General features: G+C 40.0%; 1 protein-coding gene across 1 annotated transcript in view; it reads left to right on the top strand.

Moving 5' to 3' along the window:
* Positions 1-15334, top strand: part of Arhgef38 (Rho guanine nucleotide exchange factor 38) — a 117404-nt gene that overhangs the window by 64036 nt on the left and 38034 nt on the right. Inside the window, 2 exon segments of the mRNA XM_059266280.1 lie at positions 8929-9076; positions 15201-15218. Of these exon segments, the coding sequence (XP_059122263.1) occupies positions 8929-9076; positions 15201-15218 (166 nt within the window).

Below are 15334 nucleotides of genomic sequence, written 5' to 3'. Positions count from 1 at the left end.
CCAAGAAAGCAGAACAATGTCTGCTCTTGTAACACAGCCAGTTAAGAAGTCCTTCTATCTTGTTAGAAAGATGATGTGGAGACAGGTAGAGAAATCGGTTGAGCCATCCCAGTATTCCAGCAAACCACACATCCAACTGTCAGTCAAGGGACCAGACTTAAGAATGAGCCGTCTTGGCCATCATTGTCCAGTGATGTCCTCCTACAACTGCATCCCCAGAGAACATGAAGTAAAGTCAAAGAGTCACAGCACATAAAACTAACAGAAAATCAAAATGATTGTTTTAATACAATATGCTTTGGAACCATGGTTTGTTACATAGCATTAGAGAACTCACCTAGCAATTGTGTTGTCTTAGATATGATTGCACAAATTATGATGCTTCAAAATATTTTAAAGAAGACTGTCAAAAACATGCTTCAGTCTACACACTCACCTCATACATAGTGCATAGAGAATGGGACTAAAAGAAGCTCGTGAAAAAGGATCTGTAATTTTTCATATGCTTTTTCCTGAGGGTGAGTTTATACTCAGAGGAAGATAGTTTGGAGTTTCCCATACCTGAGGTCCAACAATAGGTTAGCCACTGTTGTTCCATAGCAGTTCTGTGTACTCTTAAAGCTTTGTCTCTTTTAACCGGGAGAGGAAGAGAGGGGCTGCAGCCCAGTTATAAAATAAATAGATGAAGTGTGTGTGTGTGTGTGTGTGTGTGTGTGTGTGTGTGTGTGTGTGTAAGAATCTGTCTCTAGGCTGTAATTTTGTGAGAAGGAGTGTTAATTGAGAATTCATGCCATGGTGCCCTGTAGGAAATGCTTCAATGTGGCTCATCAGAATGAGTTTTCCAAGAGGAAGATGGAGAGGGGAAATAGGAAAGAGGGGAGATGGAGAGGGAGAGAGGAGAAGAGGGGAAGGGGGAGAGGTAGGGAAGGAGAGAGAGGGAGAAAGGGAGAGAGAGAATCAAGACACAGATAAGTTTGACCAAGTTGCTTTTAGCCACCTGTAACAAACAGGCTGGGAGTGTTCCACATCAGCCTCTTACTAGAGTATATACAACCAGTGTTGTGGGAGATTTAGATGAAGAGTTGAAAAATCATAGAATTTTCTCACACATAAACAGTGGCAGGAAAGCTGTCTGTTCCAGTGAAAATATGGGGTTCTCATGGTCAAGGATTCAAAAGTCCACACAGAGAAGAAAGGCTTGTGAGGGAGAGGTCAACAGGCTGCAGTACTGGGCTTAGGCCTCCAGTGAGGTCAAGGTTTGGGGGATGCTCGGATTTATTTCTTGCAATGATAATAAAACAAAGTCCTGGAGTTCTAGTCTCTGTGAAGAGTGAGTTCTAGGATGTTGTGCTAGTGGCTAATTGGAGTGATAGCTGAGCTGTGATAGGAACACTGGGGGGTTGAAGGCAGATTTAAACAAACTTGTGAGAAATCATACACTGCAAGATACACACAGAAACACCATCCTGTAGGTGGAATTTTCTGTCTGCCAGCCAGCTCAGTCGATAGCTTAGGCTTGTTACTAACTAGCTCTAACAACTTAAATTAACCCATATTTCTTATCTAAGTTCTACCACATGGCTTGGTACCTTTCCTCAGTAAGGCATGTTCATTTTGATTCTCCCTGTGTCTTCTGATGACACCTTTCTTCATCTCAATACTCTCTCCCTGTCTGCAAGTCTCACCTAACATCTTCCTGTTTAAATATTGGCCATTTATCTCTTTATTAAACCAATGAAAGCAACACGTCTTCACAGTATACAAAAAAGACTATTTATTCCACAACACCATCTTGAATCCCAACAGCATCAGCATCTACACATCCCTGAGCATATCCATCCTCTATGAAGCTAAAAGTTGATGAGCACATGAGGGACAAATCCTGAAGGTGCACAAAGGTCAGAAAATATCACAGCCTTTGGAGGAGACAGATTTGGACTTTAACTGTGGTTGTATCACCACAACTCAAGCTTTGAGAAGACCATTGGGATTAATGATGGTTGCATTTGCCTGTTCTGGGTAGAAAACTAAACAATGGACTGAGCTAAAATCGACTAATTTTTCATCCATAACGAGAGTTCTCCATTGCTGTACACCAGGACTTGTGTAGCTCCTTACAGCTTTTTCCTACAAACCCCTTAGCTTGTAGCTTTGAAATTGTGGTCCCATGATAGCTGATCCAATTTCGGGCAACACTTCCTGTAAGAAGTAGAAAAACTACTTCCTTGTGAAACACTTTTCACTTTGCAGGGAGTATTTTACACATGGCTTTATTCCACAACACAAAGGCAAACATGCTTATTAAGGTATACTTTGCCACTTGTAGATACTAGAAATTTGAGAAATACCAGATTTGTATTTCAACTGGGTGTATTGTCAAACCAAATTCTGTGAATTTGGAAGAAGAGCTCAGAAGAACAGATTCACAACTAGCAATGGATGCCACATGCATTTGTTCAGATTTTAAATGTCTTGAGATGGCAAGACCTCCATAGAAGAAGGATACAGGATTTAAGGCACACCCCTCCCCTCTCTGAATATAAGCTCCATTAGGTGAAGAGTTTTATCTGCTGTATGTCTGTTATGTCCTCAAGGGATGAGAACACTGTATTCAGCAACACTTACTAAATGCATGAAATATGGAGATAAGAAAGTTAAGCTGTTACCAAGTCAATCTGTAGTGTGGGTCAATATTATTGTTAGAGGCTGATAAGCACCATAGAAGAGTAGCAGGTGGGTCTCAAAAGAGGTATTTACTAGAGTAAAATATATAAGTTGATCTGAGAATGGAGCCTTACTCTGCGTCACCTACCTTGAGTATGAAAGGTTACTGAACCTTTATCCAGCCAGAAGACCCTAAGCCTTCTCAGAGAACCAACCTGGTACCAGAATGCCAGCTGTGAGGATTCCCCCACCCTGGCATTAAAGTGTGCAGAAAGGAAACAGTTTCATGACAACACCATGGTCACCACCAAAATAAATAGGGATCTTGAATGTCAGAGCACAACTAAGACTTAACAAGCACGCATTCCATTGTTGAGACAAAAACTGATTAGGGTTTGATTTGCCCACATTATACTACAAACAGAAAGGAACCCAGACCAGAGTTCCTTTCATCCCATTTCCTGCCGGTCTCTACTCTGCATGATTTCACCCCAGTGTCCTGTCCACCTTCTAGACTGTCTCCTATGGTTGGAAATTCTGGGAAGATGCCATCTCAATTGCAGGAAAGCTCTTCTTTGAGGGGCCAGTCCTACCACACACATGACAGCTTTCCATAGCTTTGGACGTGGTGATGTCACAGATAGGACACACCTCCCATTTTTTCCTCTTCATGGTTCCTATCAGTTTCCATCACTGGCCCCAATTCCACACCCATCTTTGACTCCTAAAAGCACTCACCTGCAAATGTGGCACTTTCACCTCCAGGGCTTCAGAATTACAAGCCAAATGAATACATTTTTCTGAACATCTCTTATGCTATTGCTTTTGAAGGACTTTTACTGAAATATTTTTTTTAAATCAGAAGAGAATTATCTTGAGCCCCAGGGAATTATTTGGAGCCATAGCTACAGGCAAGAGAAAAAGAAACAAAAACACTGAAGTGTGACTTTAAGAATTCATGTAAAGTTTCCAGCCTGCTCCCATGAAAACAATGCTTCTCTTTAAATACTTTAGTAAAACTGAATCTCGAGGGACTCATCTATCCTAATCCCATGGAAGCACATCCCAATTGCCACCTCTATCTGGTCTGGACTGTACACTCTAACCAGGACCTCTGGATACCTTCAGCAGTCACTATTATTTCCAGGCTAGATGGGGCTCATGGCAAAGGACTGTGGCTTCCTTAAATAGCATTCACTCTTCCATCTCCTTCTTGCTTTCCCTCATCACTCTCCACACTTAGAAAACAGAGTAAGTCTAGGAGAAAATAGGGAGGCACATGAATGAATTGACACTTGGCTGGCTAACCTGCCTTGTTTAGTCCAAGAAGCTGGGCTCCTACCCAAGAAGGATAACCAGGCATTAGAAAGCACACCTTGGATTTTCTTCATGCTACAGACAAGGCTCTTTCTGTTAGGAATGACATGTCTAAGTTTTTTGTCACCTAGGAAAGTGACACCTCGAAGCCTAGAGCATTGTCTACAGATCTCCAATCTTCTTCCCAAAGAGGGCCCCATCTATCCCTGCTCTGGGAACCATCCTAGTCACTTTATTCTGAATATTCTGTCTTGACAAACAAGTTTCACTTAGAACCACAGAAAACTTTTGAGGTAGAACTCAAACCTTTATTTTTTTGTCTCTAAAAATCCTTTAACAGTAATTCAATGCTTAAAGAAAAACACTGTTTACATATATGTAAATATAATTTTTTTTTAAAAAAAATGTATTGAGATGCATGCTTCATTCACCTGATTTGGAATAAGAGTTTTAAGATGTCATTACAGCTATTGCAATTCAATTTTTAAAATACAGTCCAAATCTCTCAGGGAGCTTTTCCCTGTAGAAGACTGACTCTCCCTCACTCAGCAGCCTATAATTGCCTGTAGCTCTCCATCCAGGGGTGGGACCAGACCTTTAATTTTTAACTGAAGTTCTTTTAAAACACCATTGTAGCTGGTTTTTAGAGTTGAACTTGTAAAAAAGTTCGTTGTTAATACAATTAATTTCCTACTTTAAACATTTCACATACTTTTAAAATGAAATGTTATAGTTCAGTATTTCTCCTAAAATATTTCCTTCTAAAGAAGAAAGGAAATACAGTGTGTTGGTCAGAATTAAGTTCTTCTAGGAGAAAAGATAAACAAAAACAGAGCATCTGTGGGGTGAGACGTGCTTATTTCTCTGTGATACAGAGGCCTGGGGGCTTGTGTTCTCAACCAGTGGCAGCTTGGCACAGCCCCCTGGTTTTTGCATCCGAGAGAAATAAGCGTGCCTTCTTACACCAAAAATATCTGAAGCAACCAAACTTTCTATTGCTCTAGAAAAAAAAAAGAATGTGGCTAGGTGATGGGAAGTGTTGGCAATGTACTCTGCAAATCCCAAATTTTGATCTCAGCAATGTTTATCCCTGTGTTGTATAGTCACATGTTCCTTAGCAATGGGATGAATACTGAGAAATACACCACTAGCTACTTTTGTCATGTGTAAACATTGTAGATTGAAATTACGAAAGCCAAGAGGGCTGCCATATATTTTCACAACAATGTATATTAGTCAATATATACAATATAGAGTAGGGAAAATTATCTTGGAATCATACATATGCACCATCCACCATAGACCTAAAAGTCGTTATAAATCATAAGATTGTTCTTGGATTTGCTGATTTTCCCTAGTCTCCATTTATTCTCTGTGACTGTGCCTTCTCTGGCTTCTCTGAGCTCTCATCTGCTTGTTTCCTCTCAATGTAAGAGCTCACAAACGCTGAATCTTCACACCCTCTTCTCTGCCTCTCTCTAGACTTCTTTGTAACAACCACATTAAATCTACGATTTCTACTACCCACAATTTGCAACCCTGTATCACTCTCATATGTCTTTATGTTGCTTCCCTGGACCCCATATTCATGTACCCAAGTCCACAGAGGACATTCCCACTAGACTACATAACAAACAATTCCCAATCAGTACAACTACAGTTAAATTCAGTATCTTTGCACCTTAACCCTCTCCACACATCATCTTTGTTCAGCCGTGTGGAACCCTGGAAGTCTATCTCGCTGTTCATATACTCTCCCTGCCCCTTTCAGATTTCCTTGTATAACCCCCTTGAGTATGTGCATGTGCCAGCTACTGATTTAAAATCATTACATAGTTAACCCCATTAATTACCAGTTATCTTACAATTGCTGTTACTCTCATTTTACAAATGAGGAAATTACAGAACCGAGAACGCAGCTAGCTTCCCCAAATGTCAGGCATTTTGTAAATAGTAAAACCAGGATCTGAACACAGGCAGTTGAAGCGATATCACTTTTTTGTCCTTCTTGTGACTCTGGGGGTTGAATCCAGGCCCTGGAACACACTAAGCACGTGCTTTATCACTGAGCTACATACATCTCTGGACCACAGAGCACTCTTAATTGATGTACCCTCCTGTGCTTGCCCTTCGTTTTTCTTTTATTTTTGATTGGTTTCTCTTCTCCAGTCTCAACTCCTTTCTCCAGCTCCACCTCTCAGATGACTCATCATCAGAATAATCTTCCAAGCCGTTATCTAGTCTTGTTAGTCTACTGCCTAAAATCTGTATGTGCTTTTCCATCTCTGCTCTTTAGTGGTACCTACTCTGCTTCAGGACCTGACTGTCTTCCTAGTTTCTGGAGCTTCCTCACAGGCTTAGAGCCACTGAGCCTTGCACCCTAGACCATTCAGAGATTCTGCATGCATTTCCCCCTCACTACCTCCTTTCTTCCATACTCACTTAAGAGTTCCCCAGAGACTGGATATGTTCCCTTCTCTGCTGCCCAGACCTAGCATTGCACTTTCATAGGGCACAGTGAATGGGAACTTACTCTTCTCTCTCGCCCTTGCTGGCTTATATAAGTTATTTGAATGAACTGTTGGTTCTTTGTGTCCCCAGTATAAACTATAGTGCTCAGTGCAAAACAGTCATCCAATAAATAACTGTTAAGTAAAGATGAACTCAAAACAATAACCACATTCATGCCCATGTGAGCTACTTTCTTGTACAAAGCCCAGGATAAGTAGCTTCCTTGAATATCGTGGCTTTGCCCTAAGTTTGCATATGGATGGAGGAAATTCAGGTTGATACATATTCCACACCATGGGGCATGGGTTCTAAAAGACAAGAAGGGAATCAACAAGAACTTAAAAATAGAAGAACCTGAATACATTGACAGCAGTGAGGAGCAACTGACCCACAGGAGCAATTATACTGCAATATAGACTATGTTTCGGGCGTCGCTTTTAAGGGCGATGGCTAAAGAAATTTAAAACGGAGTTATTGTCTTTTTGATTTTTGTTCTTCCTTTGCAAGATAGTTGCTTTGAGAGAATGTCACTGCAAAAATGTTTTTTTCCTTTGGTTGTAGAATTTTTAAAAAGAAGATGCGGGGGATTGTTTTCTAGGATTCTGGTGCTTTTGTGTCAGGCAGCTAGAGTGAAATTACCTTCCCTGGTCTTGGTTCATTCCTTTCTCCTCTCCTAATCATCCTTCCAGTGCACATACATTAGACTGAGCAGTTGTCCTTCACCACTGAAGAAATGCAGCCAAGACTCACGTTACCGTGGAAACAGAATCGCTTTTGGCCGGGAGACACCTCGCTTCATCAGCACTATTATGAAGCAGAATGGGCTGGGAGGGAAATGAAATATTCTGCCCACCAGTGTTATAGCTGGCCTCTGGGTGAATAAATGACTTTCAATTAGAGTACTTAAATATCTTTTAACTTCAATAATTATTATTAGGGCCCCAACAGAATTTTACTCGGAGAATTAAAAAAAAAAAAGAAGAAGAAGAAGAAGAAGAAGAAGAAGCTTTTGCTGTTAAGGGGAGGTCTAGAAATTCTAGGACACTGCTGTTAGAAGCATACAAGGGAATTTGCAAGTGATGGTTTACTTGCGTATAAAGCAAGTATTGTCTTTGATTTTTAACTTTCTGATTTGATCGTATATATTTGTCAGACTGTCCCTTGCTCTTTCGTTTTCTTAAATCTCAATTATTACCACATTTGTAATGCATGTACATATTTGTAACTTCATCTCATTATGAAGATGCATAGGCTCAGATGCCCAAGGAGCCTCTATCCAAGCCCGCCACTGTCCTACTTCTAGGGCTGAGATCTGTCCCAAACCTCCCCTTTCTATCTGGTTGTACTACTTGGAGTCTCTCTTCACTTTATAACCAACCATAAATTCACTTGCTTTCCTGTCTTATTTTCTGTTGTTAACTGTTTCTTTCTGTGGGTACTACTGTCTTAAAGGGCAGATCTTTAAGACTTACATTGGGAGAAAGACCAACCCAGTTAAATCCCAGAAACAGCAAGAACCTCTCGGTCCTTTGGCTATAAAGATGCTTGATTCATTGGATTAACTCTAGGTCACCCAAATCAATCAATCAATCAATTCCCCCCCCACACACACACACCACTTCACATTACTTAAAAATCTAGCTATAAGCAGAGAAGAAATCCCATATAAGGAAGAGGAGACAAAAGTCTTTATTGGCTGGATATAAGCTAGAAACGAGTGCAACACTTTAGAATTATCACAAATAATATGAGGGAACATAGTCACAAAAAATTAAAACCACATAATCACTCCCCAAATCACCATCCAAGCCCTAGTTTATGATTCTGACTTAGTGGTCTTCCCACCTCAGCCAATATCTAGCAGAGTGCTAGGATTTGAGGGCTGAAACTCAAGAACATTGTCTGGCCTTTAAGCTTGGCTTTCTCACCTCCTTGGCAGGACTTGAGAAAATCATTTATCTGCTTCCAATTCAGATGTATTCATTCCTAACTCATATGGGTAAATGACCTCTTATCTCTTCATGCATGCAGAGAAAGAAGCACTTATATAATGTGTTTATAGCAGTTTTATAAAACATGTTCAATGTGCTCAAGGCTCAAAGCCAGTCAGTAGCATAGCTTGATTTGAACATGGGCAGACCACGCTAATCTGGGCAGCTCTTAGCTGTGATTCTGTGCACCAACCTGTTATGCTCCTCATATGTTTTATAAAAGGAAGAAAAAAAGAAAGGAGAGGGAGGGAGGCATGCAGAGAAGAAGGAGAAAAGGAGGAGGAAGAGAAGGAAAGGGAAATCATCCACTCGATGTCCCTTCCAAACAATCTGGGTATCGGGTGGGCTAGACCTGACATATTACAATAGTCAACACTGAGTAACAATGCACTAAATGTCACTCTGCTCTGATGAGGTCATTTTGTCTTTGTTTTGCATTGTTCAGGAGAGGTATTCTTGCAGATTAAAGGACCACTGGAGGATATTTATAAAATCTACTGCTATCATCACGATGAAGCACACAGTGTACTGGAGTCCTATGAAAAGGAGGAAGAGCTGAGGCACCATTTGAACCACTGTATCCAGTCCTTAAAGTAAGGCCTTTTCCTTTTCAAGTGGTGATTCCCGTCTACTCTGGTACTCTGGTTGCTTAGCAGGAGCCATTTGAAGTGGACAGAGATGGAAGGTCACATACAGCCAACATTTCACAGGGCTTGCTCAGACGGCTGCTTTATGAAAAGCCAATGTGCTACAAGCCCAGACTGACTTTTGTTCCCCCTCAAGAGGTTGTCTAAAAATAACAAGTGAGACAAAGATTCAAGGCCTTGTAGAGACGAGGAAAAATTCAATGTTGTCAAACAACAATAATAAAATAAATAAGATATGAAAGGCGGGCTGCTGTTCATGCATTCTCAAGGGCCAGTGAGTTGGTTACATTAGTGGAATTCCTGAATAGTCCTCCTTGTTGCCTGGTCTCCTGTGGGGAGATTGTGAGGAGGACTAAGGCCCTGCGAAAGTTAGCTTCAGAACAATTAGACACTCCTCATCCATACCATGTGAAGAGATGGTAGTGGAGCTACACAAGTTTGAATAAGTTTTTAAACCCTTCCTATTCTCCAAGCGATTAATAAGCGTAGGTTTTTATCTTATCACTGTAAATAGGGGATTCTGAGCCTGTGTTTGCCCTGACCTTTTAGATGCAACTGGAGTCCTGTTTAAAACTAAACTCATCCTCCTTTTTCTCATCTTTTCAAGTTCTCCTACGGACCTCCACTCTTGAGGACTGTATACTGTTGAATGGGCTGCATCCAGTCAGGGGTTAACCAGTTTGAGGAAGCTGACATGTTAGGTCAAGATATGGGAGTCTGAGCCTCTAACACATCTTCGTGTGTCCTATTGTGTGAGAGAAGGGGGGATCCCCCTTCGATAGAAGTTTGTAGCAGCACTGGGGTGCAACAGGGAGACTAAATGAGGCCACACTGGAGGAAGACTTTTCAGGCTCCAGTTAAAACTGAAAATGAGTTTTATTTGGTCCCCATGACTTCAAATAAAAAGTACTTTGATTAAATTTCAACTTTATTGCCCTCTACTGGCCAAAAATTGCAGGTCTTTCAATTTTTTCCATACCTTGAGGAAAAAAAAAAGTAGACGTTTTTTGAAAGCTTGTGCTGTGGTGTGTATACATGTTGTGCTGACAAAATAAAACTTTATGGTCTCCAAGGAGATGGGCATGCTCAAATAACACATGTGTGTGGGGTGAGCAGCTCGGGCTAATTTTTGTTATTTCAGTGTAGGTCAATGTTACCATATCAGCTTGAAAAAAAAAATAAAATGTGAAAATGTATTTGCCTAAACACGTTCATATAAGAAGAACAAGTCCTCCACATGCACAGGTACTTTTATTCTCATGTAAGATAGTGATGCCCTGCGTACAAAACACCTTCTCACAATACATGTGTATTCCTTCAGGTTCTAGAAATAATGGGACGGGGGGGGGGGGGGTGGGGGTGGGCGGGGAGGCAGGCGATCACACAACACATGATAAACTGGCTTCTTTGATTAACCTGCATATCTAGGGACCTGGACAGAAAGCTAGTCAGTTTGGGCCCATAGTCTTCTTGACTGCTTCTTTAAGCTGCCTGGGTGATAAATATTAGTGTGCCATGCAATAAAGTTTTGATTCCTAAGAGAACAGAGTCCACTACAGTATTCTCTATGCAGCACAGCTCAATACCACTTCCTTTAAAAGCAGTTCGAGGGTAGAGGTAATTGTGGAATCTCAAGTTTACTTTCAGACCCAATAACTTGTTTTGTTTTTTAAGCTTCAAAAATACTGTCCCATGGTGTGTCCAATTCTGTATATTCAGAACCACTCTAACTTTTAGAAATAATCTCCCCTGCCAAAAGGTGTTAAGGTGTAGAATGCACAAAATCCAAATGAAACAATATTGGCAGAACTATTTCTTAAGGGAAAGAAAATCAAAATAAAATAGTTTAAGCTGGAGCTATTTTCCCCAAAGCTGCCTTTCCATGAAAATAAAGTTGATGATGAATTGTGTGGGTCTGCCTGGAGGCTGAGTGCAGTGCCATTATTGACACCACTGTAATACTGACCTCAGCTGAGCCAAGCTTTAAATCCTGAGAAACAGGTTTTCAAACAGGTTTATAGGCCAAAGAGAGTCCCGAACACCCTCGGGGCTTGGTTTCCCTTGCCAAGTAATCAGTCAAAGCTATTACTGTCGCCTTGCCTTTTCCTACTGGCTAAATAAAGGAGCGGCTGCCATTCCTAATGAACATTAGCTTCTGCCTCCATTTTCAACAGTGCAAGGGACACTGGAATGAGCTGGTTTACAGAAAAATATCCGCATGAGAGGTGACTTCATGCCTCAGAAGCTAAGGCAGATTTTCAAGGGACTTAGGTTACATTTTAACAAAAATTAAAATATGTTTATCGAGGGCCTCATAAATATTTATTAAGAGTACTAGATAATGTTGAAAATATTTTTAATATATAAGCATGGTTCTTGCCCCCTAGGAACATAAACTCTAGTCGGAGATAAAACTGTCTGGAAAGCTTGCCAGCAATACAAAGTTCATTTAGTTAACACACCAGAAGGTATCTCTATAGGTTTAGCCCAAGATTAACCTCCAACAGGAAGGCAGAGATACTGCTTCGCTCTGTATGATGTCCAGGCTTAGGAACCTTGGCTATTCTTTGAAGCTCATTATCATTCAAAAGAGAAAATTAGATTTGGATCCAGAAAATTAGTTTTGAAGTGTTAGGGCAGTATTTCTTGGTGTGTGAGTTCTCCAGTGCCTGATATACCAGGAATGTGTATGAAGGGTGAGTAACTTTTAAAACGGGGTGGAGAAATATGGTTCCGTGATGAAGAATGAGGACCTGGTTGTGCTTCCCAGTATCCACATGGTGGCTCACAACCATCTGTAACTCCAGTTCCGGCGACTCTGACGCCCTCTTCTGACCTCTGTGGGCACCTGACATTCATGTTCACATGATACACATACATACACTAGGTAAAATACTCATACACATAAAATAAATCCTTTTTTAAAAAAAGAAAAAACTAAAGTTATCTAGAAATGCAGTGTACACCTGCACTGACACCCTAAAAACTGGACATTTACATGCTCTTTTTACTCAGCAAGGAGTGTTTAGCCTAGTGGGACAAAGGGCCCCTAGGATTGATTGAGATGTTGTATCACTACTTCTTTGCTGACTGAGGACCTCGTTGCTTATCGGAGTTACTGACGATTTCTGACCTATTCAAAGAAGTGAGCATCGGGCAACCATTCAGCAAGCATAGCTATAATTAGAACAGCCTATCTATGCCCTCCTTTCTGTTTTCCAGTTAGAAATATTACTAAAGACTCTCTGATAGGTCAGTGTCCCCAACAAGTCTGTTCATTCTGTAATAAAATAGGACCAAAAGGACTTTTCTCAGTTTTTTCATGGCTAGAGTCACATTTCTAGCCCCCTCGTATCTTAGTGTTATAAATTAACCTGTGTTTATCTTTTTGCTAACAAAGGTCCCATCCTCAGGAGAAAAAACATTTACCTGTTGGTCATCTAGACAGTCTGGTCACGTTGTTCCTGTGGCTTTCCCACTTGGAGAAGCAGCAAAAAGCTCATGCTGTCTAAGGAGCTGCATTTTTATTTTCTCACTACTGTGTGTTTTGAATCCAAACAGAGGGTCCCATGTAAAAATCAAAACCACCTCTGGAAATTCTTTCAGCTCCTTGCAGTATGACATTGTTTGGAAACAGACCATAATCTTTAAGGAATAGCCACATAAAACCTTTAATTCGTGAGTCAAATTCTAATGAGCCCCGCAGGAGAGGGAGGTGATTATTTTATCCCATAAAAAGCTAAATGGATGCTGCTTAACTTTTTCCTAGATTGTCCTTGGCTGGAATCACCTTCTGGAAAACTTCAAAATCTATTGTAAAAAAGAATGTTTCTTCTTTAGTGATGAGAAAATCAGGTGAAGCAATAATACAGTGTCCCACTTTACAGAGTATAGCTCCCTCTATTAGAAAAATGTCAGATTCCTTTATAAAGAGTGGCATGTAACAGGAAGCACATGCTTAGTTTTATTATAATTTTAGGTTGTTTGTTGAAGTAAATAAAAGAGAAAGAGAAAAGAGAGTTCTATGTCTCTCCAGGACTAAAAAACAAAATGGTTTCTTTCCACTTCAGTGTATTTACTTCCTAAAGACCATTTGTTCAATCACTGGTTTCAGTGGAAAATTGTAGTTTTATTTCTTTTGTTTTACTAATTTTATAATATGTGATCTGCAAAAAAACAGATCCTAGAACAAATGAGATTCTCCACTAGAGAACAATATAAATGAGTAGAAGAATGTGAACATAAAGGAAATGGATAGAAGTCCCAGGACCACAGAGAGACAGTTGCTTTCACTACAGAATTTTTAAATATCAATCAATAATTTCCTAAAGTTATAATAGGTATTGACTTTAAAGGCAGTGTGACTTTGTCTTTGATTCCCATTTGGAGGTTTTGGACTCCGCAGAACCCAGTTATCTCAAGATGTCTAGGGATGCACTTACACATACAGGTCTGAGGACTGAGGAAGGAGTTGCTTTCACACATGTACCCGTCTTCCACACAGATGGAGAACTGGAACTTTTTTAACTTATTCAATCCAGTTCAGCATAGGCATTTATCATTAAGTTGTTATCTCAATTGCTGAATACAAAAAGTCTGGGCATGGTAACACATGCCTTTAATTTCAGTGCTCAGGAGCCAGAAGAAGGAGGATCTCTGTGAGTTCAAGGCCAACCTGGTCTACATAGCAAGTTCCAGGATAGCCAAGAATACACTGTCTCAAACAAACTAACAAAAACATAGCTGTGTGATTTTTTATATTAGAAATATTTATGATAAAAATAATCATTGTATTCAAAAAGATTAAAGAGCACAAAGGAAACTATGGGTCATACAAGAAACAGAAGCTATTGTGCTATTTTGTGATAGACATATGCCACATTTAGGAGGAAACTTCCATCTCTCTTGTTTCTTAAATTTGTCCTGACTAATCTCCATTGTTTTTCATGACTAAATAGTTTGACACATACTTTGAGCCCCCAACACATACCGGTCACTTTTTGGATTGGTGTCATAGAAATAAACAAATTGTGTATACATCCTTGCCTGAGTTGAAGAGATCAGCAGTACACTAAAGAAGTGTGGTACATAGTAGGAGACATTAGCATATCTTAGGAAGAGAAGGAAAAGCAGAGAATAGGAACAGCCAGGACGGTGTGAAGCATGGTGACCTTTGCCAAGATCAGTCAGAGAAGTCTTCTCAAGGCAGGGACACCTGAGCAAAAGCCTGAAAGGGATGAAGGAGAAGATGGAAAACAATCTGAACAGAAGAAATGGCAGGCTTAAAAGCCTGGAGGTTGCCGCATGCCTACCTGACCTTCCTAGAAGCAGGAAGTCTGTGATTGCCTTGGGAGAAATGAGTACTAGGAAATAGGGTAGAGAGACAGGAAAAGGAGACACAGACCATGTGCTTTTCTATGGGAGGACTTGTTTTACAGAAGCAAACAGCAGCCACCAAGGCTAGCAAGGCCTGCATGAAGGCTGTCTTTGAGAATTCTTGTTGAATTGTTAACACTATGATAAGCCAACCATAGTGGTGAACACTTGTCATCCCAGCTCTAGGGAGGCTGATGCAGTAAGACTATCAGTTTGAGGTCAACCATGTCTGTATGGGAGGTTCAAGGTCAGCTGAGGTTACATGGTGAGACCCTTTCTAAAGAGTTATCTTCCTAAAACTACATAGAGAAACTATAGAGCACTTAATAACATTGTTCTACAAGTCAGTTTAAGCCTTACTTTGTAAGCTCATGGTTGTCCTCATGATTGCATTTGATGGTTTTTTTTCAAAATGTAAATATAAATGAATTTAAATACATACTTAAATTATTAAAATTTATTAACTAAATCACTAGTTTGAATTTTACGTACAGCATTAAGCCAGATGGTAGATGTATTAAAGTGTCATTTTAGAACATATTTATAATTAAAGACACTTGATTCCATGGGGCATTCATGAAACTTGCCCACTACTTCATTTGATATAGTAATTTATTCGAAAGTATTTGTAATGTTTCATATTATCCCATATGTGTGAATCTTTATTGATTTACTTTCTCTCCTTCTTTTACAGGAATATATATATGCAAGAGTAAGTACTTCTTTTTTAAAGATTTTTTTAATTTTCAATTTTTAGTTTTATTTATTCTTTGAGAACTTCATACAATGCATATTGATCATATTCACGCTCTCCCCCAGATCCTTCCA

This window comes from Peromyscus eremicus, chromosome 6 (genome assembly GCF_949786415.1).
Source record: "Peromyscus eremicus chromosome 6, PerEre_H2_v1, whole genome shotgun sequence".
In the NCBI taxonomy this organism is placed as follows: domain Eukaryota; kingdom Metazoa; phylum Chordata; class Mammalia; order Rodentia; family Cricetidae; genus Peromyscus; species Peromyscus eremicus.
Note: the sequence above shows the minus strand (reverse complement) of the source record. Positions and strands in the feature narration are given on the sequence as shown.